At 44.4% G+C, this 24,011-nt stretch overlaps 1 protein-coding gene across 1 annotated transcript in view; it reads left to right on the top strand.

Annotated features, from left to right (window-relative positions):
• Positions 1 to 23,366, top strand: part of cdh7a (cadherin 7a) — a 102,521-nt gene extending 79,155 nt beyond the window's left edge. The window contains exons 9-11 of the mRNA XM_056434586.1: positions 10,025 to 10,142; positions 12,743 to 12,991; positions 22,702 to 23,366. Coding sequence (XP_056290561.1) covers positions 10,025 to 10,142; positions 12,743 to 12,991; positions 22,702 to 23,216 — 882 coding nt within the window. The 3' untranslated portion in view covers positions 23,217 to 23,366. The remainder of the gene's footprint in view (positions 1 to 10,024; positions 10,143 to 12,742; positions 12,992 to 22,701) is intronic.
• The last annotated feature ends 645 nt before the right edge of the window (positions 23,367 to 24,011 follow it).

The raw sequence follows: 24,011 nt of genomic DNA on the forward strand, positions 1-24,011 counted from the left end.
GGTTCATGAATGTTGGGTATAGTCAAGAACAGGTTGAGAGAGAGAGAGAGAGAGAGAGAGATCCCCCCCAGCCGGGGGAATCTCATTAAAGTGAATACGCTCAAATAAAGGAAAGGGGAGGGGTCCGATCCTCATCATCATCATCATATCGCAGCGGCGCGTCAGAGGAAGAGAGACGGCCGCCACGCCGATGATTACGTGTTTACGGTATTTTTTTTTTTTTTTTTTTTAAGGAAAAAAAGGAAAAACTTTTTTGCTTTCTTTCCTTCTTCTTTTTTTTTACCACCTTCTTTAAAAGACCGCACGAGACTCTCCTGGTGGCGACCGCACCGAGTCGAGGAAAAAAACCCATTGCAGCTTAAGGCGAGATATACATCTGGCTGTCTCCAGTAATATAAAGAGGGAGATGCAATTTTTCAATTCTAATCACAAACAACAACAACAACACACCACCTGGATGTTTAGGCGCATTAACATGCTCCCTTCAAAAATACATGATTTTAACAAATATGTTCTAAAAAAATGAACCAGTTGGTAATTTCTTCATTTTTTCTCCCTGTTAAAGGTTTTTTTTTTAGGATGGGGGGGGAGGACTTTTTCCCCGGGATGTCGAATGTGGACAGATTGCAAAGCCCTCGGAGGCAAATTTGTAATTTGTGATTTTGGGCCACAAATTGTCAACACATAAAGACTTGTATAGCCCTTTCCAACATCACACCTTCTGTTTGCGTTCCCTAAAGCGTTCCAAGAACTATACTTCCAAACTTTAAAGCATGATTATCCCACAAATTAAACTCAGACAAAGAATAATCATAAAGATTCCTTTTTATTTAAATATTGCTCATGTCCCATCAACATGGTTATTATATTCCTGGAACAGGGACATTCTGACTTTATGTACATGTCGCTGCCCTGTGTTAAAAACATGGAGATGTACTTTGAAAACTCTTGAAAAAATATAAATAGTGTCCTCTCCCTCGCTTCCTTAACGCCTCGTCTGTCAACACCAGTTACACAAACACAATACATATCTTCACACCTCCAGTCTTCATTAAAATGATCAGTTTATTAAGAGTGTTGCATCAAGGTGGGAGAGGATTAGTGCATGGCGGCCCTACTGTCTGTTTTATAAAAAGACGGAAGCACGGAGAAAATGTAATCTCAGATCTCACCGGGAGATCACTTTAGCCTCGATAGCTTCAGCTCGTCAGGATCCGGTCAACAAAACATTTACTCAGACCAATCAATGTGAAACGAGAGCACCGGCTCGCGGAGAATGAAACGGGATTGACGGCTGACATCTCTCGAATTGTACATATTGACTGCCACGACAAAGTATTTGCGAGTAAGTAAGTAAGTAAGTAAGGTTTATTTATATTGCACTTCTTACAGACAAAGGGGTCACAAAATGCAGTACAGTAGTCAATTAAAACTAATTGGCAATAATAGGGTCCAAAACATTTCAACAGTTAAAAAGAGGAAAGTACAATACACAGTAAAAGACGGTGCAGTAAAAAAACACAATAAAACAAATGAGACAAATAAATAAACAAAACAGATAAAAAATAGGCAATAGAATATGTAATTAACCAAATGCCATTTTAAACAGGAATGTCTTGAGTTGGTGTGTAAATGACACGATTGAATAAGCGAACCTTCGGGGTGCAGGCAGAGCGTCCCACAGGGTTGGTGCTACTGCCTCGAAAGCTCGGTCACCACGAGTTTTGAGGCGAGTGTGAGGGACTGGCAGAAGGTTCTGAAGGTTGGATCTGAGATTGTAGTTCAGCCACGTATGAAGGAGTCTGGCCGTGCAATGTTCTGTATGTGAGAGTGAGGATTTTAAAGTGGATCCTATGCTCTACAGGGAGCCAGTGAAGACACCTCAGTATCGGGGTGATATGAGAGCAATCACATCTCCCCGGTACTCGGGTACCTTCACTGGCCTCACTGGATTTGTCCTTTTCCGGTTAATCGTATATTTACTGAGAGAGAGAAGAAAAGTGCATTGCAGTAATCAATACGAGAAGAGATAAAGCTTGTGTGATTATCTCTAATTCAGCTGCAGATAAAACAGATCTCACAGATATCAAGCCAGCTGCTTGACGCGGTGGTCAAACGACAAGGATTTATCAAAAAATACCCGAGATTACACAGGTTTCGGTGGACAGCAGACGAGAGTCTCATTATCGTTCAGTTGTAAGCAATTTACTGCTGTCAAGTCCTTAATAGTATTGACACAATCAAGAAGGCTGGTTAACCTGAAGGCCTCACTGGGTTTAAAGGAGACTTGCAGTTGGATATCATCTGCATATAGATGATAAGTAACATTATAGGTTTTAATGATCTGTCCCAGGGGTAATAAGTGTAAAGAAAATAATAGAGGCCCCAGGACTGAGCCCTGCGGTACCCCACAGGACAGTGGAGAGATGTAGGACACAAAATTCTCCCACCTCTCAATCGAGATGTTACGGTGTACGGGGGGGGTCAAATGCCAAAGTGAGGTCAATGAGCACCAACACAGAGCAGTCACCTACGTCAGATGACATTAATAAGTCATTTTAAGTCATTTGAAACCCTCAGGAGAGCCGTTTCAGTCAAGTGCTGTTTGCAAAACCCTGACAGGAACTTGCGTGTGTGTGTGTGTGTGTGTGTGTGTGATGACAGCAGGGTGGAATGTGTGAGCGGGTGCTGTTGATCCGTTACTTCACAAAGTTCTGGGTGTCACATGGGTGATGTTTGGGCCGTCGATGTCATAGGAAAAGTGTGAAAAACGCAGGATCACCTCTGCCTCCTTCCCTCCCTGACTTCCTTCTTTCGTCAACACAGCCCCCCCTCCCCTCCCCCGGCGGCAGCTGCCGCCATGGCAACAACCGCCACCTATTTGATGCAAAGCTTATTTATACTCTTAGATCGACTTTTTTTTAAGTGGCAGGCTTGGATTTCGATGTGAGACTCATTCGGTTTGACTTTCCGATAATTACACTCTTAAGACAATATTACCGCGCCGCATATATCGGTGGTAGTAAAAACGAGTCGACTTTTTGAAGAAATAAGTGCAGCGCAGTGTTGACTCTGCTGATGTCAGAGTGCAGAGTATTTTTCGGGCTCGTTATCTCTCATATTTCCCCCACACCAAAGCCTCTCCGTCTAGCCGCCTGCATTAGCTCCTCATTACAGAGGCCACACTCGGAGCTGTCTCTCTCCGGTCGAGCGCAGACGCCCGGTGTCAATGAGTTATGGTCGTAGCCGTTCACCGGGGACACGTCAGGTGTTTGGGATGATTACATCATGAATGTTTTGAATTTTATGATTGGCGGGATTTGATTTGTGGAGGTTTTTTTCGAGCGAAGGTTCAGCTCAATCATCCAGGTGGTGGAGGCGGTCTGGAGGAACGTGCGTCCAAATTACTCGACTGAAGTCTTCAATCACAAAGTACTGACTCGGTGGTTGGCGTCGGATTACAGACGGGAGTGTTTTCAATTCAGTTTATTTTATAAAGCGCAATATCAGAAATAGATTTTTTTTAAACTTTCACTGGGAAAAAAACCGGAAGAAACCTCCAGGAGAGCAACAGAGGAGGATCCCTCTCCAGGATGGACAGAAACAAGAGATGTCATGTGACCAGAAGGAATCATTACAGAGTTACAACACATGCAATGACCCTATGAGACGTGAAGTCACAAAGACTCTGGAGAGATGTAAATTCATCCATAAGTAGAGAGAGAAGAGGAGATAGGTGCTCAGTGTATCCTAGAGGAGATAGGTGCTCAGTGTATCCTAGAGGAGACAGGTGCTCAGTGTATCCTGGAGGAGATAGGTGCTCAGTGTATCCTAGAGGAGATAGGTGCTCAGTGTATCCTAGAGGAGATATGTGCTCAGTGTATCCTAGAGGAGACAGGTGCTCAGTGTATCCTAGAGGAGAGAGGTGCTCAGTGTATCCTGGAGGAGACAGGTGCTCAGTGTATCCTAGAGGAGATAGGTGCTCAGTGTATCCTAGAGGAGATATGTGCTCAGTGTATCCTAGAGGAGATAGGTGCTCAGTGGATCCTAGAGGAGAGAGGTGCTCAGTGTATCCTGGAGGAGATAGGTGCTCAGTGTATCCTAGAGGAGATAGGTGCTCAGTGTATCCTGGAGGAGATAGGTGCTCAGTGTATCCTGGAGGAGACAGGTGCTCAGTGTATCCTGGAGGAGACAGGTGCTCAGTGTATCCTAGAGGAGATAGGTGCTCAGTGTATCCTGGAGGAGACAGGTGCTCAGTGTATCCTGGAGGAGATAGGTGCTCAGTGTATCCTAGAGGAGATAGGTGCTCAGTGTATCCTGGAGGAGACAGGTGCTCAGTGTATCCTAGAGGAGATAGGTGCTCAGTGTATCCTAGAGGAGATAGGTGCTCAGTGTATCCTAGAGGAGATAGGTGCTCAGTGTATCCTAGAGGAGATAGGTGCTCAGTGTATCCTGGAGGAGACAGTTGCTCAGTGTATCCTAGAGGAGACAGGTGCTCAGTGTGTCCTAGAGGAGACAGGTGCTCAGTGTATCCTAGAGGAGATAGGTGCTCAGTGTATCTTAGAGGAGATAGGTGCTCAGTGTATCCTAGAGGAGATAGATGCTCAGTGTATCCTGGAGGAGATAGGTGCTCAGTGTATCCTAGAGGAGATAGGTGCTCAGTGTATCCTGGAGGAGATAGGTGCTCAGTGTATCCTAGAGGAGACAGGTGCTCAGTGTATCCTAGAGGAGATAGGTGCTCAGTGTATCCTAAAACGTCCCCCAGCAGCCTCTAAGCCTATAGCAGCAACATGGACGAGTACAAGGCAGCGGTCTATGGACTGAGGAGGGCGGTGAAGGACGCCAAAAGAAGGTACCGAGACAGAGTGGAATCACAGATGGAGCAGCGCGACACCAGGCGCCTATGGCAGGGGCTACGGACTATCACAGACTACCAGAGCAGACCCCGCGCAATGGTGAGTGCCGACGCATCCCTAGCGGACGACCTGAACTCATTTTATGCACGGTTTGAGGCTAGCAACAACAGCGCTAGCTCGCCCAACAACAACACCGTTAAGCGTAGCCGGTGAGTTCTAGGGCTGAGGATGAACACACTCTCTGTGACCGAGCACAGTGTGAGGAGGGCTCTGTTGAGGGTGAACACCAGGAAAGCTGCAGGTCCAGATGGCATATCTGGGCGAGTACTGAAGACCTGTGCTAACCAGCTAGCTCGTGTTCACCACAATATTCAACCTCTCCTGGCTGAGTCCGTGGTCCCGCCTGCTTCAAGAGATCCACTATTGTCCCTGTGCCCAAGAATGCTTCTCCAGCATGTATGAATGACTACCGACCGGTGGCCCTCACCTCGGTGGTCATGAAATGCTGAGAGGCTGATAAAGGACTACATCTGCGCCTTCCTCCTTCCTCCATGGACCGCTGCAGTTTGCTTATCGCCCAAACAGATCCACGGATGATGCTGTCTCCCAGGTACTGCACACCACACTCTCTCATCTGGACAGCCAGAGGGGGCTATGTGAGACTACTGTTCATTGATTATAGTTCAGCTTTCAACACCATAGTCCCTCAGACTGGCGGCAAGCTGATTGAGCTGGGACTGAACACCCCTGTGTGCTTGGATCCTGGACTTCCTGACCGCCAGGCCACAGGTGGTCAGGGTGGGCAGACACACCTCCAAATCCCTCACCCTGAACACAGGATCCCCCAGGGTTGCGTCCTCAGCCCCTACTGTACTCCCTGTACACACATGACTGTGTGGCCAGGTTCAACTCAATACCATCATCAAGTTTGCGGATGACACAGTGGTGGTGGGCCTGATCTCCGACAACGAGAAGGCCTACCTGGAGGAAGTTGCTGATCTGTCACTCTGGTGCCAGGACAACAGCCTCATCATGAATGTCACCAAAACTAAGGAGCTGATTGTGGACTTTAGGAGGGTACAACAACAGAGGACGTACTCACCACTGGGGATTAACGGGACTACTGTGGAGAGGGTGAGCGGGTATAAATACCTGGGAGTCCACATCACCGAGGATCTGACATGGTCAACAAACACAGACACTCTGGTGAGAAAGGCAAGGCAGCGCCTCTACCACCTCAGGCAGCTGAGGAAATTTAAAGTTTCCCAGAGGATCCTTCAGTCCTTCTACTCTGGAGCTGTAGAGGCGTCCTGACAGGAAGCATCACAGCCTGGTTTGGCAACTGCTCCGCTCGGGACAGGAAGGCTCTGCAGAGAGTAGTGCGGCTGAGCGCACTATTGAACTACACTCCCACCCTGCAGGACTTGTACACCAGGAGGTGCAGAACCAGAGCCGGCAGGATCATGAAGGATCCTCACCACCCCAACAACAGACTGTTTCAGCTGCTGCGGTCAGGCAGGCGCCTCCGTAGTCACGCTGCAAGAACAGAGAGACTGAGACGGAGTTTCTTTCCTCAGGCCATCAGGATTGTGAACTCCGACCTCACCAGGACCCCCACATAGACCCACACAACTGCCCCTCTTAGGCACACACACACACACACACACACACACTTACTGTAAATATTGTGTTGTTTTTTATTTGTAAATAGTGTGTACTTGTTGCCCTTGCACATTCCTGCTGAGCATTGCCACTTTCATTTCACTGCACACCCTGTGTGTGTATGTGACAAATAAAACATCTTGAATCTTGAATCTTGATCTCTAGGGGCGGGACCAGGTGAACCTGACTCCGCCCTAACTATACGACGATGAAGAGGAAAGTCTTCCGTCTACATGAGGTGACTGTGTCTGCCTCCAGGACTGAAGGTGGAAGCTGGCTCCATAGTTGAAGCTCGTTTGTCGTGGGCTGTTGATATGGAGATGATACCTGAACTGTCATACCGATGCACCGTAATACCAAATATAGCACTTTTTAAAACTCAATACTATATGAACACATTAGAGTAGAGTCTTGTTTTTTTCTTTTCTGGTTGTTGCTTGCAAACTATTGTTTAGATACGTGATTACGACATGGAAAGGGAATATTTCATCGAAAAATATCCCGCTCAGGTACACATTTAAATGATAAAAAAAGAACAATCTGTTAACGATCAATTTCTACATCATTATAAGATTTTGTTATTTTATTTTAATTTTTACTCCCACATGTTCTCAAACATCCAGTATTGGTACTGCTTTGTTTTCAGAGTCCGCAACTCAAATATTTCTGCGAATCTTGATTTTTTTTTTTACACTTGTAAATGATCTGTTTGTTTTGCCACAGTGTGTCAACGTGTTTCCGACACACAGCAGATGTCCTCATGTTTGAGATAAAAGTCGAAAATCTAATATCAGTCACTGCGAGATGACAATCGTTGCACACAAATGTGTTTACGTGCCGCTGTTGTTTACACAGCATCCTCCTCCTCCTCCTCTTCCTCCTTCTCAGAGACAAACAGAGACACCGTTGTCCTTTTTATATCTCTTTTGATCTGATGTGCAGCCGATGTGTACACTCCCCCCCCCCCCCCCCCGGAAAAAAACCACCTCCAATTGTGTGATTCATCGGCCTCCTCGGTCTCGCCTCGCGACAGGCACCAGTCTGCCGCTGCCGTTAACGTCTCTCAGCCGGAATTTATGTGTGCATCCCGAGCCTCTCTCCTCCCGTCTGCTACCCAACCCATAAGAGAATTCCCCACCAAAGGTTTCTCAGGAAGGCCTGGCATCAGAGCCGCGCTAATGAAAGGCATTATACATTACAAAGTGTTTGATTTAAGGATGATTTACAGTCCTTTCCCTCAGCGTAGGGAAATATGAAAATAAACAAAAAAGCCTTACGAGAGATAAGCTCTGAATCCATCTGCAATATTCAAAGGACATCAAAGGTTTCTATCAGATGGGACATTTCCATAACGGAGTGAGAGGCATGTGAGTTATTATGATCCGTGAATCAATGGCAGCTTTCATGATATGCAGCCGGGGCGCGCACACGCTGCGTGTTTAGGTGCTCGGCGGTGGTGGCACCGGGCGTGGCGCTGACACCAACATCAATTCTGTCTGTGTATATATATAAATTCACAGATATCCCAAATGTTCTTGAGCGGGAGCAGATAACCCCCCTTTTTTTCTTTTTTTTCCCGGGCATTTATGCTTCGCATATAAATGAATTCCCCTAACGCCGCAAAACCAAACAGAAAAAAAAATCAAAAATAAGCCTACTTTGTGATTACTTTGGGTGACGAAAGAGCAACTATTTTAATTTTTGTAAAGAAACAAGAGTAAAATATTCATGAATTTTTCAGCCCGCCTGCCAGATTTAATAATTGGCAGGATGTTGTTTGCCACCTACACCAAACCCCCTAATACCTGACAGTTTGTAACCAGCAGCAGTTAATCACAGCTGACAAATGATAATCCATGTCTCAGCACTCATGGATCATTTGCTTTTTATTTATTTTGTCATCTTTCTTGCCCCACGTTATTTAAAAAAAAAACACAATTTTTTTGTGGGTCCGGATGTTTGACGCAGAGCTGTTTGGTGCTGGGAGGACGTGATCATCTCGTGTGAATTGCTTCTAAGAATCTGTTGGATCCCGTCCACGGGGTTGAGTTCCTCTACAAAGGATCCAGCAGGCTTGATGTGAACGTGTGAGGACACCGCCGCGGTAACTCCCACTTTGATGGCCGACGCGGGGGCTATCATGTGTGGTCCATACGCCGTGTTCCCGTGTGATACGCTCCTCCTGTACATCATGTACCCAGTCAGATTCTTCTTCTCTTCTCATCCCTTCTTCCTGCAGCTAAGTGCTGCTGCACAGACGAAATGAATGTGGTTATTTATTTATCTATTTATTTTTCTCAAAAGAGCGCACTTTGATTTTTTTTTTCCGCCCAAAAAATATAACTTTGTAATAATCGTCAAAAAACTGGTCGGTAAAACTTCTTTACAAATCCTGAAAATTGCCATGTAGTACATTTTATCTCATTATAAACTGTTAGTATTAATAATTAGTTATTTAATTGTATATTTGATGTATTTGCTCTTTATTGTTAGACTTAACAGGTGGAGATATAGTCACTACAGAGATAAAACCAGGTTGATGCTGAAATATAGGATTAAAAAAGCCAAATTGAAACATATTAACTTATCACTGAAGGTAGTGCAACTCCTTCCTAAAGGGTGTGTGTTCAGATATAAGTGTGTCGGAAAAACTTATATCGAAAAAGTATACGAACCAGCGATGGCTCGGAAATCTACGCAAAAAAGTGTGTTTTTAAAAGATTTGTTTGTGTTTATGTTCCTTATAAAAAATGCTTTATTTGTTGCCTTGGCTATGTCTCCTCAGCATAAACCCGCTGTGTGACCAGAACATGTCTTTTACTTTACTAAAATGGAGAAAAATGAATGCAGATTGTTAAAAGTCGGCTTCTCTATGGTTTTGGTGGATTATGACGGTTTGCCATGAAAGACCATCTCGACTATTTTGGTAGAGGCTAATAATTGGTGGACAGCTGGACAGAAAAGAAATATGATTGGAGTTGTCTTGTCACTGCACAAAGGAACCATGTAATGCAACAAAAATGATTGGGAAAATCCATTGAATCTTCTGTGCTGGGACCATTACGTCCCTCAATGGACGTCATGGTGTGAGGTGTGGGGACCGAGAGAATAGTCGCTGGACAATGATTTGCTTCAGAAGAAATCACTTCCCAAAGAGAAAACACTTCATCTCTAATAGGTTGCCACGCTCTTGCCAAATAAGCACTTACTGCACTCCGAGGGACAAATGACACAAAATCCCAGCCAAACATTATAAAACAAATCAATCACAATCAAGTTGATTTTCTCTCGTCCACTCACACCGTCGCTCGGCCCTTTTATGACTCAGAAAGATTTATGCTTTCCGTGTAAATAAATTCACGGCGGAGTGAAAAGCGATGCCACGCTTCCCTGAGACGGACTCCGTCGTTCTTACCGCACGTTAAACAACGTACACGTGAGAGGAGATGGAGATCTACGAGAGGAGCGATGCTGAACGTCTTGTTGTTCGTACCTGTCGTCCTCAGGTGATCCAGACCGTCAGCGCGGTCGATAAGGACGAACCTCTGAGCGGACACCGCTTCTATTTCGCCCTGGCCGCGGCCGTCGTCGGCAACCTCAACTTCACCCTGCGTGACAACAAAGGTCTGTTGTTGTTATTATATTCAACCAAAATGTACCTGGTGGTGTTACTGTGACTTTTTTTCTTCTTTTCCTTTCCACAGTAATCTGCAATTCCAGGGTATCTGTAAAAGTCAGAGAAAGCACCGAGTTACATTTCACTACACACGAAAAAGTCTTGGTTTAAAAAAGTGAATGACTTTTCAAAATAAAAGTCTTTTGAGTGGACTTTTTAATTGATTTGGCAGAAACTGAGGTCTGTGGGTTTGCATTGGAGCCTCATTAGCATGCCATCTTTAAATAGACAGTATGTACATGATATAGAAAGCAGAAGAAAAGTACTGGTGCAAACTGCTGAGAAGTACTGAAAAGAAGTGATATGAATATAGAATAGAGGCCATCAGGCCTCGGCTATACTTTATGCAAGGCTAGTCCATCACATTAGGATCTGTTTTAAAACATATGGATCTGTCTAACTCTGTGCAGGTTTCTCCTCTTCATTCAAAGCTTTAGTATGAAACTTCAGTAATCTTAGTTCCCTCAAAATAAAAGTCTTTTGAGGGAACTTTTTAATTCATTTAGCAGAAACTGAGGTCTGTGGAGTACATTGCAGCCTCATTAGCATGGCATCTTTAAATGTATGTTGGATAGAAAGGAGAAGACAAGTAAGATAGAATACAGGCCATAAGGGCTCGGCTATACTTTATGCATAACAAGTCTCGGACATGGAAGACCTTTGGATCTGTTTTACTGCGTGCAGCTTTTTCCTCTTAGCTAAACCAAGTTTCTCAAAGCTGCTCAAAGTTCTCCATTTCTTTCTTTCAACCCCGATGAAAGATGATGAAACGGGTATTAGTTTGCATTTTTTTCCTTCTTTTTCTTAAAAACCTGAAGTCAGTCATCAATTAAATAATTCCGCTCCACGTCCATCACCTTGTCAACGCCCGCGTCTCAGAGCGGCCGTGTTGCCGTCAGCCTGCTAAATCAAAGGCTCCCTGGAGAACATTGCCCGTGGCCCTTCAGAGTCCGTAAAGGGTGTGGGTCGAGTGGGGTTCGGTCTATTTGCTGCTTACTTCCTCCGAATTGAGCCCGGCAGCAATGCAGCGGACGCGTCGGCCATTGCTCACTCCATGTCTCCGTATCCGCCCCCGAATCTGGACAAAATCTACTTTGCGATCTGAAGCAGAGAGTCGCCGGCTGTATTTTTAGGCCCTCGCTGTTTGTTCTTCACAAATGACAACATTTACAAGAGAGCCCATCTCTGGATTAATGTTTCCCTTCTTCTTCGACTCAAACAGCAATCTGAATATCGCCGAACATCGACAAACAAAGGATTTGTCCTTCAAGGCCAAATCTACATTTCACTTTGAAATTGCATATCAATCTATTGAAGTAGTATTATTTTTTTCTGTGCTGCTGTAATGGCATATTGTTCTCCTCTGGCTGCCTCTTCCTCTCTCATACGCTGGGATTTCACATAATGTTGCTTTTCTGTGATTTTTTTAATACCATCAAACCAAAGCTGTTATTAGCCAACAGGTGGTCAGAACCAGGGAGAGACGCCACAGTGTGTCATATAATGAATTGTGTTAATGACACCATCTGTTGGCGGTCCTGTTTTTTTGTACTGTAAAATCATTCCAAACTGAAGCGATCACGACGGAATAGACGTTAAAACCCTCCTGCTAGTCGTTTACGTGCAGCCCATTGTTCATTTGATAAACTTAATGTAGCACCCTGAAATGTGTTATTTCATATCTTACTGATTTAATACAACTGTGTCCATTTCTTATAATTTACTTTGAATGTCTGTTTAAGGTAATTCATGTGTTGTTCCTATATTTGAGAGCGTTGATCACATGTGTACATACTAACTGTGAAGAGAGGTGAGTGTGTGTTGTCCCTTTGGAAGAGAGCGTTGTCTCTTTAAGAGAGCGCTGTCTCTTTAAGAGAGGGGTTTCTCTTTCAGAGAGAGGTGTCTCTTTAAGAGAGGGGTGTCTCTTTAAGAGAGCGCTGCCTCTTTAAGAGAGGGGTTTCTCTTTCAGAGAGAGGTGTCTCTTTAAGAGAGGGGTGTCTCTTTAAGAGAACGCTGTCTCTTTAAGAGAGCGCTGCCTCTTTAAGAGAGCGCTGCCTCTTTAAGAGAGCAGTGTCTCTTTAAGAGAGCGCTGTCTCTTTAAGAGTGCGCTGTCTCTTTAAGAGAAGGCTGTCTCTTTAAGAGAAGGCTGTCTCTTTAAGAGAGGGGTTTCTCTTTAAGAGAGGGCTGTCTCTTTAAGAGAGGGGTTTCTCTTTAAGAGAGGGGTGTCTCTTTAAGACAGCGCTGTCTCTTTAAGAGAGGGGTGTCTCTTGAAGAGAACGCTGTCTCTTTAAGAGAGCGCTGCCTCCTTAAGAGAGCGCTGTCTCTTTAAGAGTGTGCTGTCTCTTTAAGAGAGCGTTGTCTCTTTAAGAGAGCGCTGTCTCTTTAAGAGTGCGCTGTCTCTTTAAGAGATGGGTGTTTGAAGGGTGAATAAAAGTTACAAAACAGTTTCTGAACAGTTCATGTTAAGGGCGCAACATTAACACAAATTAAACACACAGCTGTTCAGGTTATTAACTTTAAATTGTTCTTCCCCCTCTCCACTCTGCAGACAACACGGCGTCGGTGCTGACGAAGCGCGGCGGTTTCCGGCGGCGGGAGCAGCTGGTGTACCGGCTGCCCGTGCTGATCGTGGACAGCGGAAGCCCCGCCCTCAGCAGCACCAACACGCTGTCCGTGCGCGTGTGCGACTGCGACTCCGACAGCGTGGCCCTGTCCTGCGGCGCCGTGGCCTCCACCGCCACCGGCCTGAGCACCGGCGCCCTCGTGGCTATTCTGGGCTGCATCATCACGCTCCTGGGTAAGAGGCCGCGCGACCTCGTCGTCAGAGCGGACGGCGGGCCGGTGTTATTTGGAGCTCTGGGTGATCTTTGTTGTCGAGGTGATCCTTCCTGCAGCGTTGAACTCTGCTCCCGGCCGATAGGAAGACATTTCATTTCCTCATTTTATTGTAGTCGCTCGCCAAAATAACAGTTGGTCTCATCGTGGTGCTATACCGCCTGGACGGAGTATTCAGATACTATTATAGAGGTCATTTGATTGGATAATTAATCAAACTTTATCATTTTGCTGCTGTATTTGGTTGAGTTAGAATGAAGGTTACGTGTGTTCTATGCATTTTGTTAGTTTATTCGATGAATAATATAATAATTGTCTTCTCCTTTACACTACCGTTCAAAAGTTTGGGGTCACTTAGAAATGTCTTTATTTTTCAAAGAAAAGCACAGTTTTTTCAATAAAGATAACATTAATCAAAAATACACTCTATAAATTTTTAATGTGGTAAATGACTATTCTAGGTGGAAATGTCTGGTTTCTAATGAAATATATCCAGAGATGTAGAGAGGCCCATTTCCATCAACTATCACTCCAGTGTTCTAATGGTACATTGTGTTTGCTAATCGCCTTAGAAGACTAATATCTGATTAGAAAACCCTTGTGCAATTATGTTAGCACAGCTGAAAACAGTTATGCTGGTGATATAAGCTATACAACTGGCCTTCCTTTGAGCTTGAAGTTTGAAGAACAAAATTAATACTTCAAATATTAATCAATATTTCTAACCTTGTCAATGTCTTGACTATATTTTCTATTCAATTTTCATTTCATTTGATAAATAAAAGTGAGTTTTCATGGAAGACACAAAATTGTCTGGATAACCCCAAATTTTTGAACGGTAGTGTATATCTCATGTACATACTGGCTATTTAAAGATGGCAAGCTAATATAATGCACATACCTCAGTTTCTGTTAAATTAATTCAAAAGTCCACTCAAAATACTTTTATTTTGAAAAAACAAACATTCACTTCATCTTCATAAACTAAGACGACTGAAGCTTCACGCTATAGCGTTAAATAAACCAACTAGCAGTACCTGCCAAAGTACACGATTCCAGTCGAAGTATGTGAAGTAGTATACGATGTAATCCTCAAAGTACCTTGACATTGTGTGACGCCGCCGTGAATATTCTTCGTCGCATTCACGCGCTTTCCTCGGACCTTTAGCTCTGAAGCGATGTGAAAACGATACGTTCTGCTTGTTGCCGAGTCGATTAAGCCCGACGGCTGAAACCACGGAGCAGAAGCAAATCGCTGGATGCCAGAAAGCAGCGCGTAAACATTGTTATGCACGTGAAATATGAGCAGCAGCAGCAGCGATGGCAGGAAGTTGTTGCATCAGAGTTATAGATATGAAGCAAATGGACTTCGCAGCAGCAGCAGCACATCAGGGACTCAGCAGAAATGATTGTGGGGAAGACATTTGATTTGTTGTTCCTTTTTGAAGTAAGTAGACCCCCAGTGTTATTAATATGTATTTGGACCTTCCAGTCGATTTTAAATATTTAAAAAAAGAGAAGAAATGAAAAACAAACAAGACCCTCCGTCCCGATATCTCAGAAAGGGGTGCCGATGACAAACATAGCCAAATAGTGGACGTTTAAATACTCCAGACATTCACTCATCTTGTAATTTGGTTAAAATATAACACGTTGTGAAATGAAATGATGATGATGATGATGGACTCGTGTGTACAAGATCACATGACGACTGTTTTCCGGCACATCTCACATGGGAGGACTGCATCTGGGCTGATGATGATGATGATGTGTGTACGGACTCGAATCAAGAGAGTGGGCGGGTCATTAATAACTCACATCGACTCGTAGATCCTTCGGAGCGGTCCGCCTGTGGCAGCTGGCAGGCGTTGCTGCCGCAGCGGGAATATATTTAAAAGATCGACCGTCTTTTGCTGGTGGTTCAGATTTGAGTTCATATTCGGTAAGTGGCGGTAATGTCAGATAAGCGAGACCCGCTTACCTCCGTCTGTACGACCCTGTGGAGGCGGAGTCAGACCCGGTACCGTCACACCTGGAGGGATATATCTTCCCCTCACATTATCCTCTTTGGTAAAATACGCGTGACCCCGAGGTGTGTGTGTGTGTGTTTACAAGTGAAGCGCCGCTGGAGTCTTGCCAACGGGATCAATTAAGTAGAGTAAAGTAGATTTTGGTATCTTTTATTAAATTTTTGAGTCTTCAGCCGGACCCGGAGGACCATCACACGTACTCTGTGGGCGTGATGGACCGTGTGGCCTTGCCAAGGATTTCACCGTGATTATATTTAAGATGTTTAATTATGTTTGCCCGACCCTTCGAGGAACGTGAGAGATTCCTCCGGAAGACGCCTCAGCCGTGTCGGCATGACTCTTATGAATTTTTATTTTATAGGGATTCATTCACTTGATTGGACTCTTAAAACACAAGGGTCCAGTGAGTGTGTATACTTTATGTTTAAGGTCTCCGGCAGCTTCTTTTCTTATTAAATCCTTTTGCCAGTTATGATTACGTGTCATTAATGTGACGCTGGAGCGAGAGAGAAAAAAAAGAAGAAGTAATTTCATCGCGAGAAAAGCAGCGCCTGAAGGCAGCCTGAGTCGCTTCAGATCATTTGCACAGCTCTCGCGCTTCTTTCTCCTCCAGATACGTTCCAGTGTGTTTCATGAACTTCATTATCGTGTGTATCTCACGGAGGTCACGGAGAGAGGGATTGTACGCGGCGCCGCATTTCCAAGGACAGGTACTCCCTCCGCACCCCCGCTTCGGTTTCCTGGTGCAACACCGAGATATTAGTAAAGACGCTGATATGGTGATGAATTCTCACAAATGAGAATTCATCAGCATCACGCCGCCGTCGCGATCTTCGTCGAAAGCCGAGCGCCGTGCAAAAGCGGGGCGGACGCACAATCAACTGAAAAGGACTTGTTCGATGATCAACTCTGCGGGTTTTTTTATTTTTATTCCTTGAAGTTGGTCTTCCTTTCATGGCCACAGAGACGACCCTCCCCCCCCCCCCTCCTCTTGATGAATGAGAAACTTCAAAAGAGAAACCGGGAGGAGACGATGCGGCGGCGGGTCCCTGAACCCGGCGTCGCTAATGGAAGCCGGCTTCATCCGGGGGGGGGGAGGGGCTAAGAAACTAATGGCCTCCAGCTTCATACACCTCCACGTCGGCGGCTTGTCTCTGTGTCCTCAGCTGCCCCCCCCCCTCCCCCCCCCGCCCGTCAGTCTGCTACGCTCAATTGCATCAGCCTCTTTCCGTCTCTACTCTGTTTTGCTCTTTGTGCATACCCCCCCCCCCCTTTATTACCAGCCCATGTGTGATCCTTTTATTATGATCTTCTTCCATCAAGACCTCTTTCATTCCGCGGTGGGTTAGCAATCGAGGCTGTGATTGCGTGTGATTGTCTCTTTTGGGGGGGGGGGGGGGGCGACACCCCCGAACCGCTCCGGAAATAAGATATTCACATCTTGTTACGCACGGAAAGTATCATAGTCCAAGTAAAAGTTCTGCACTCGCAAGCTCACTGAAGTGAAAGAACAAACGCATGAGCATCGGAATGGAAGCACCAAGAGGAAAAGTCACTTCAGTAAATGATATATAATACTAGTGAATTAAAATCAGAGATTCATGAATAATACCTCTTTAAAGCTGGTGATGGTGGAGCTGATTGCAACTTATATACTGCTGGGTAGCTTCACATATGAAACTATATCATAAATGATTAGTTGATTTATATTTGTATTAATAATCCGAAGTTAATTACAGCTGTCGAAGACATGTAGTGAGTTAAAAAGGACAAAGTAGGAGCATGAAGTGCCTCAGAGGAGCTCTGAAGTAACCACTCCTCCTCTACACGCTCCCCCCCTGTCATCAGTCTAACACCCACAATGCACCGCTGCGAGCGGAGGGCTCTCCACAGCGGCCACGCCTCCTCTCTTCGTCGTGCGTTTGGGTTTGTGAGATTGCGGCGGTCCGTGCAAAGTGTTCCGTTTCCCACCTGGCCGCCTGAGAGCCCACAGCACGCCGTGTGCACGCCACTCGCCACTCGCCACACGCCACGCGCTCATAAACTTCAAGTGGTCATTAATCACCGTTTTGATATTTTTAGATTTAATTACAGAGCTGGTCCTCGGCGCTTTTTTTTTTGCGGCAATATGCCTTAAAAATGTCTCCGCCCACACATGGATATTTAGATGTTGTTGATTTTTGTTGTTGTTAAATGTCATTTAAAATCTTTTTAATGACACAGTCACATGATGCACCCGAAACACCAGTGAGACAATCATCACGCTGCTAGGACCCAGTGGCTTACCCCCCCATGTCGGGTATGGCTCAATCCTCCAGAGGGCCAATTAGGACATTACGTAACACTCCACATCTCCACACAGTTATTCCTGTCTGAGTGTTTTCTTATCAGTATGATTCTATGAATCATTTTGTTTACTGCCCCCCCCCCCATCTGCGTTTTTCTCGTATTGAAGACGACGGGCTAATTTATTCTCCTCCAGATGTGAACTCCGAGCTCCGCGGTGCGCGCCGTGACCTCCGGTGGGCCGTCACACTGGCTGACGCGCCACGGAGAGAGAAAGAATAAAGGCAGAATGAGAAATGTGGCCGTGTATTTAAGTCAATCAAGAGCATATTTGTCTTCATAATGACGTTGTTTCCTCTTCGTGAAGAACAACAGCTGGCAGGAGGATGCGGAGGACGAAAAATCAAATACAAAAACACGGGGGAGAAGGGAAAAGAAAGACAGTGAAGAAGTGCACGGATACGCAAGTGTGACGGAGAACATCAGCGACGACAAGGAAAACACCCAAAAGACGTTTGAATCACGCAGAAAGACGCGAAGAGCTGATGAAGAAGCCCAAAAACATGGAGGATGTGATCGAGTGCGTTTCGGGGGGAGTGAGACCTCGTCTCGACACCTCTATTTTCACTCCTCCGTGCGCCTTATTGTTCCCGTAGCGACACATCCGATGTCAACTAGAACTAAAGTGATGCAACCATCTTCACCAACGCTTCTTTATGTGAGTCGTTTATTTCGGGATACATTTACTGGTTGCAGCTTCTCACGTGACGATTCGCTGGATTTCTCTGATTCGCGTCACTGTAAATGATATTTAATATTGTTTGATGTGACCAATTAATCATTTAATTGAGAAGATTATCTCCAGATTAATTGATATTAATATTAATTAATGATGTACCTCGGACGTGCTTCACTATGTTAACATAGAACACCAAAGAAGTCGTCAATTTATTGAGAAAATAATCAGAAGACTAAACAATAATGAAAATAGTCTCTTTCTCTCGCAGCACCCATCAGTTAAAAAGTGTTTTAGAAAGATTAAAATCGTGAAGTTGTTTGTAATGTAACTTATATAGATATATATTTATAAATAAATTAATAAATATATATAAATATATATATATATAAATATATATATAAATAAATATATATATTATATATATTGTTAATCTATATATAAATATATATTTATACATATATATATTGTTAATCTATATATAAATATATATTTATACATATATATTATATATATTGTTAATCTATATATAAATATTTATTTTTTTATAAATATATATATATATATTAATTTATTTATATATATATATATATATATATATATATATATAACTTTTGTGATACAGAAGTCAGACAGTAGTTGAGAAAAGCCTCATTTTAATCTTCATAAATAGGCGCTAAAATTGCAGATAAATGCATATATTATGTACACTATGATGTTTGTGTGAATGATATCCTGTCTGGCTTTGTGAATAACTCACGCCACGCTGCTCCAACATGTACATCTGAAACCGAACGGCTGGTTAATTAATCTCCCATTAAATCAAGCTGTTAATCAGAAGCTAAACTGTGCAGCAGTAAAGAGTTATGAATGGCCTCGCAGTGTCATCATCTTTCAATAACGAGCCGTTGACAAATGATTTGTATTGATGGTTTTGATTTGGAAGACTTTAAAGCGTCGATTCAGCCGAGGAATTTTCACTCATTTGGTTATCGAGGGAACACGAGCACCTGTTGGACCACCGCGTGCTTTAAAGGAACAGTAACAGTCTCAACTCCATTAGTGTGTGGTTGATTTTCGAGTTGGAGTCGAAGATCTATTCAGTATAATTCTTTATTGAACATGAATCATGGGAGGAAAAGCAAATTTTGCTGTACTGCAGAATTTCATCCACAAGATGTTTACACCCTAACCCGCCACATAGAAGTGGGGGTAAGATACACATGGGTGTCATCTGTATGTCCACTTATGGATGTTAAACTAAGTTAAACTAAGTTTAAGCTGGTTAAGACAGTTGGTGAGCGCCGGCAAATGAGACATTAGTCCATATCAGGAGATGGTGAGAACATGGCCATGGAAGACTTATCTCTAAATAGAAAAGAGAGAAAAGAGTTCATTTATGAATATCAGTATGTGTAATTCTACATCAAAGCTGGAAATATATACTAATACTTTGTGTTGAGGCCTCTCATAAACTGCTGTTATCAATCTTAACATGTATACAGGAGATATAATATATCTCCACATTAGCAAGAGTCAAATCAGAAAGAAAGAAGACGTGAAGTTCCCTCCTGACTGTGTGTCTGTGGTTGGAACACTTTTGATTGACAGTGTCCAACGTTGCTGAATGCTGATTGGACATTGAGTCACACGACATCATGGGAGTCCCGCCCATTTCAAACTAGTTAAAAGAGCTCAGAGAAAATCACCAATACAGAAATGTCTTTTTGCATAAAATCTTACATCCTCCAACTGAGAAAATAACTTTTTAGAGCCTTTTAATGTTTCGTTCTTTGAAAAAAATAAAACATAAATAGAATGACGCGACTATAGACGCGATCTCCCTCGCAGACGGCTGCTGATTGACACGTTAGAAGAGAGAGACACGAAATGAATGAATAATCAGTGCCAGTTTTCACCTGAATCACACGGAGAGAGAGAACCCTCCGAACGAGAGAGAGAGAGAGAGAGCGCTCCATGATGCATGCTGGGAAGAAAAGGGCAGCGCAGAAAACTCACCTCGTTCGGTATCGATTGCGCCGAGTAGATCGCTTAAACAATTCGATCTCGGCAAAAAGGCCTTCGTGCCTCTCGATCGATCTCCTTCTGCTTCTACCTGTTTTATCTTCTTCTATTTAGCGAACATCATCATCAGTCAACGTGTTATGACGAGTCGTATCTCGGTACCCGACTCACTGTTTCGTCCACCTGCTCGTCCTCTGGCGCGATGTGATTGGACGAGGCCCCATTTTCCAGTTCTCGGCACTAAAACCCGAGAGCAGCTGAGAATATTCTCTTCCAATGTGTCCGCTTTGTCATCCGCTTTGGAGAAATCATTACAATTTAAAACTAGAACGGGCACTCGGTAGAGCGCATACCTTCACATATCACAAGATTGGGCATTGAATTATGAACATGTTGGCATTAGTTGCATGCCAATTGGATACAAAATCGACCGCGCTATGGTAAAAAGAAGATTTTGACCTTTTCATGACCTTGACCTTTGACCCATCGATCCCAACATCTAATCAAATGGTCCCCGGATAATAACCAATCATCCCACCAAATTTCATGCGATTCGGTTTCATACTTTTTGAATACACGGCGATCAAAACATAACCTTTCGCATTTTCAATGCAAAGGTAATTAAGTGGAGCAATCTTCATCAGAAGTGTTCGCCGTCCCGTCTTCAGAGTGTCATGGAGGGCGAGCGCTGCACCGGAGGAACCGTCGCCAAAAAAAAGCCAAATAGCCGCCCGAGGGCCGGCCATTCATCTCCCGCAGCCTCTCCCCCGTGACACCTTCCTCCCTTATTAGAGGGTGTGAAGTGGCGTTTGAATGCGGTTCCCGGGGCCTCCTCTTCCTCGGCCGCCTGCAGCAGCGGCTCCACGTCGAGGAGGAGGAGGAAACAGAAATATGGGTCCCACGGAGCGATATTTCACTGGCACCGGCGCGACACTGATGGATCGAGGATCATTAGACGTTTGCCAGGTTGCTTGGGCGCGGAGTTGTTTTCAGCAATAATGTATGGTGTGTGTGTGTGGGGGGGGGGGGTGGGGGAGGGGATCTCAGGAGGACGACTGGTGGAGATTTGGAGGCAAAAAAATGTCGCTGGTGTAAACCACAGAGGGCGCTCAATAAATGACATTTGTAAAGTGTAATTGGATTCACAGCGCAGTGGGCTCCCCCCCCCCCCCCACGGCCCCCCGTCATCGACACCACTGTCATGCGTCAATTTCAAACGGGGGGTGTTATTTAACCCCCGCCGATTCATAAAAAATGGGGAATGTTTAGCCTGTAATCACATGTCATATAACATATATAATTTAACCGTCAATGTTTGAGTGTTTTACTGGAACGGGATGTGTAAACCATTTATTTGTTACTTTGAAGTTATCATTTTTAACCGTTCACTTTTTCAATATCAACATTTCACCCATTATATAGATTTATATATACAGGACTGTCTCAGAAAATTAGAATATTGTGATAAAGTTCTTTATTTTCTGTAATGCAATTAAAAAAACAAAAATGTCATGCATTCTGGATTCATTACAAATCAACTGAAATATTGCAAGCCTTTTATTTTTTTTAATATTGCTGATTATGGCTTACAGCTTAAGAAAACTCTAAAATCCTATCTCATGAAATTTTAATATTTCCTCAGACCAAGTTAAAAAAAAAGATTTATAACAGCTGAGTGTTTGTCAAGGCTCAGGAAACCCTTGCAGGTGTTTCGAGTTAATTAGACAATTCAAGTGATTTGTTTAATACCCTACTAGTATACTTTTTCATGATATTCTAATATTTAGAGATAGGATATTTGAGTTTTCTTAAACTGTAAGCCATAATCAGCAATATTAAAAGAATAAAAGGCTTGCAATATTTCAGTTGATTTGTAATAAATCCAGAATGCATGACATTTTTGTTTTTTTAATTGCATTACAGAAAATAAAGAACTTCATCACAATATTCTAATTTTCTGAGACAGTCCTGTATACACTAACGTTCAAAAGTTTGGGGTCACTAAGAAATGTCCTTATTTCTCAAGGTAAAGCACTTTTATTATCAATGAAGATAACATTAAATGAATCATAAATACACTCGACATAGTTAAAAGTAAATGACTATTCTCTGGTGTTTAATGAAGTCTTTACAGAGGTGTCTAGAGGCCCATCTCCAGTGTTCTAATGGTACGTTGTGTTATCGCCTTAGAAGACTAACGGAGGGGTAGAAAACCCTTGAAACCCCTTTTTATATGAGCGCAGCTGAAAACAGTTATGCTGGTGAGAGAAGCTATAAAACTGGCCTTCCTTTGAGCCTCAAGTTTGAAGAACAAAATTAATATTTCAAATAAAAATCATTATTTCTAACCTCGTCAATGTCTTGACTATATTTTCTATTCATTTTGAAATTAATTTGATATATAAAAGTTTGAGTTTTAATGGAAAACGCGCAATAGTCCGCGTGACCCCAAACTTCTGACCGTGTCTAAATAATCCCTCCTCCAGCGGACCCCTCTATGTTGAGTCATCCGTCTGGACTCCAGACACGTTTCCCCGCTTCCTTTCCCGCTGAAGCGTGATGTCACTTCCTGTTTTCTCTCCTCCGTCTCCTTAGTGATGGTTCTGCTCATCGTGACGATGCGTCGGCGGAGGAAGGCGCCTCTGATTCTCGAGGAGGAGCGCGACATCCGAGAGAACATCGTGCGCTACGACGACGAGGGCGGCGGCGAGGAGGACACGGAGGCCTTCGACATGGTGACCCTGCGCAACCTCAACGTCATCCGGGACCCCGGCGTCCGGCGGGATGTCACGCCGGACACGCCCACCTTCTTCCGCTACTCGTCGAGCGGCCGCCCGTCCTACAAGTCCCTGCCGGACAACGTGGTGTTCCGGGAGTTCATCTGGGAGCGCCTCAAGGACGCCGACGTGGACCCGTCGGCGCCGCCGTACGACTCGCTGCAGACGTACGCGTTCGAGGGCAGCGGCTCGGCGGCGGAGTCGCTGAGCTCTCTGGAGTCGCTGAGCACGGACTCGGATCAGAACTACGACTACCTGAGCAGCTGGGGGCCGCGCTTCAAGAAGCTGGCCGACATGTACGGCAACGGCGACGGCGCCGCCGTCTTCTCATAGCCCCTAAATGTCTCTCTCTTTCTCTCTCTCTCTCTCTTATAACATTTCTCAGACGTAAAATAAACACACACAAAAAACACACAAAAAAATATATAAAAACGAGTAATTTATTGTGGGAGAAAACTGATTTTGTCGCCTTAGTGCAACCGGAAGGACCAGACTCAAAGGCGACAGAGGAGGGGCGGAGGAGCGCACTTTGACTTTGTTGGTTTGTTTACCTCCTCGAGCGCGTCTCTCCGTTTTGACGATTTAACGATTTCAAAAAAAGCGGCTCGACAGAAAGAGGAGGAGAAGAAGAAAGACGCTCTGAGGTGTCAGGCCGCGGGGCTCCGGGGCCAACCAGTGACTGCACAGCGCAGAGAGGCTGGAGCCTTTCCACGGGGGAGGGGCACGGGGCCCCAGCTCTCACTCTCTATCTCTCTCTATCTCTCTCTCTCCCTCTCTCTCTCTCTCAGCTTTGAAGCATTCCTTTGCTATCTTTGTGCAAAAATAAAAATGAAAAAAAAATAAAACATTTATCATGAGATGCCGCCCCCCCCCCGGAGGCCGATCAGCCGTCACTCGACTGTTTCTCAATGCGTTTCTCCTGGGGTTTTGTTTCATATTTTTTGTTTGTTGTTGCTTGTGTGTGTGTGCGTGTGTGGGTGGGTGTGTGTGGTTCAACGAGGTGTTTTTCATTCATATTTTCCTCATTCACGGCCTCGTCACACCTCTCCACGCCGTGTGGAAAGTGCGGCGTAAACAAGTCGTCGGGTGCGCTGAAGGAAAGCCATGTGATGACATCATCATCATGAA

Source organism: Pseudoliparis swirei, chromosome 16 (assembly GCF_029220125.1).
Source record: "Pseudoliparis swirei isolate HS2019 ecotype Mariana Trench chromosome 16, NWPU_hadal_v1, whole genome shotgun sequence".
In the NCBI taxonomy this organism is placed as follows: Eukaryota; Metazoa; Chordata; class Actinopteri; order Perciformes; family Liparidae; genus Pseudoliparis; species Pseudoliparis swirei.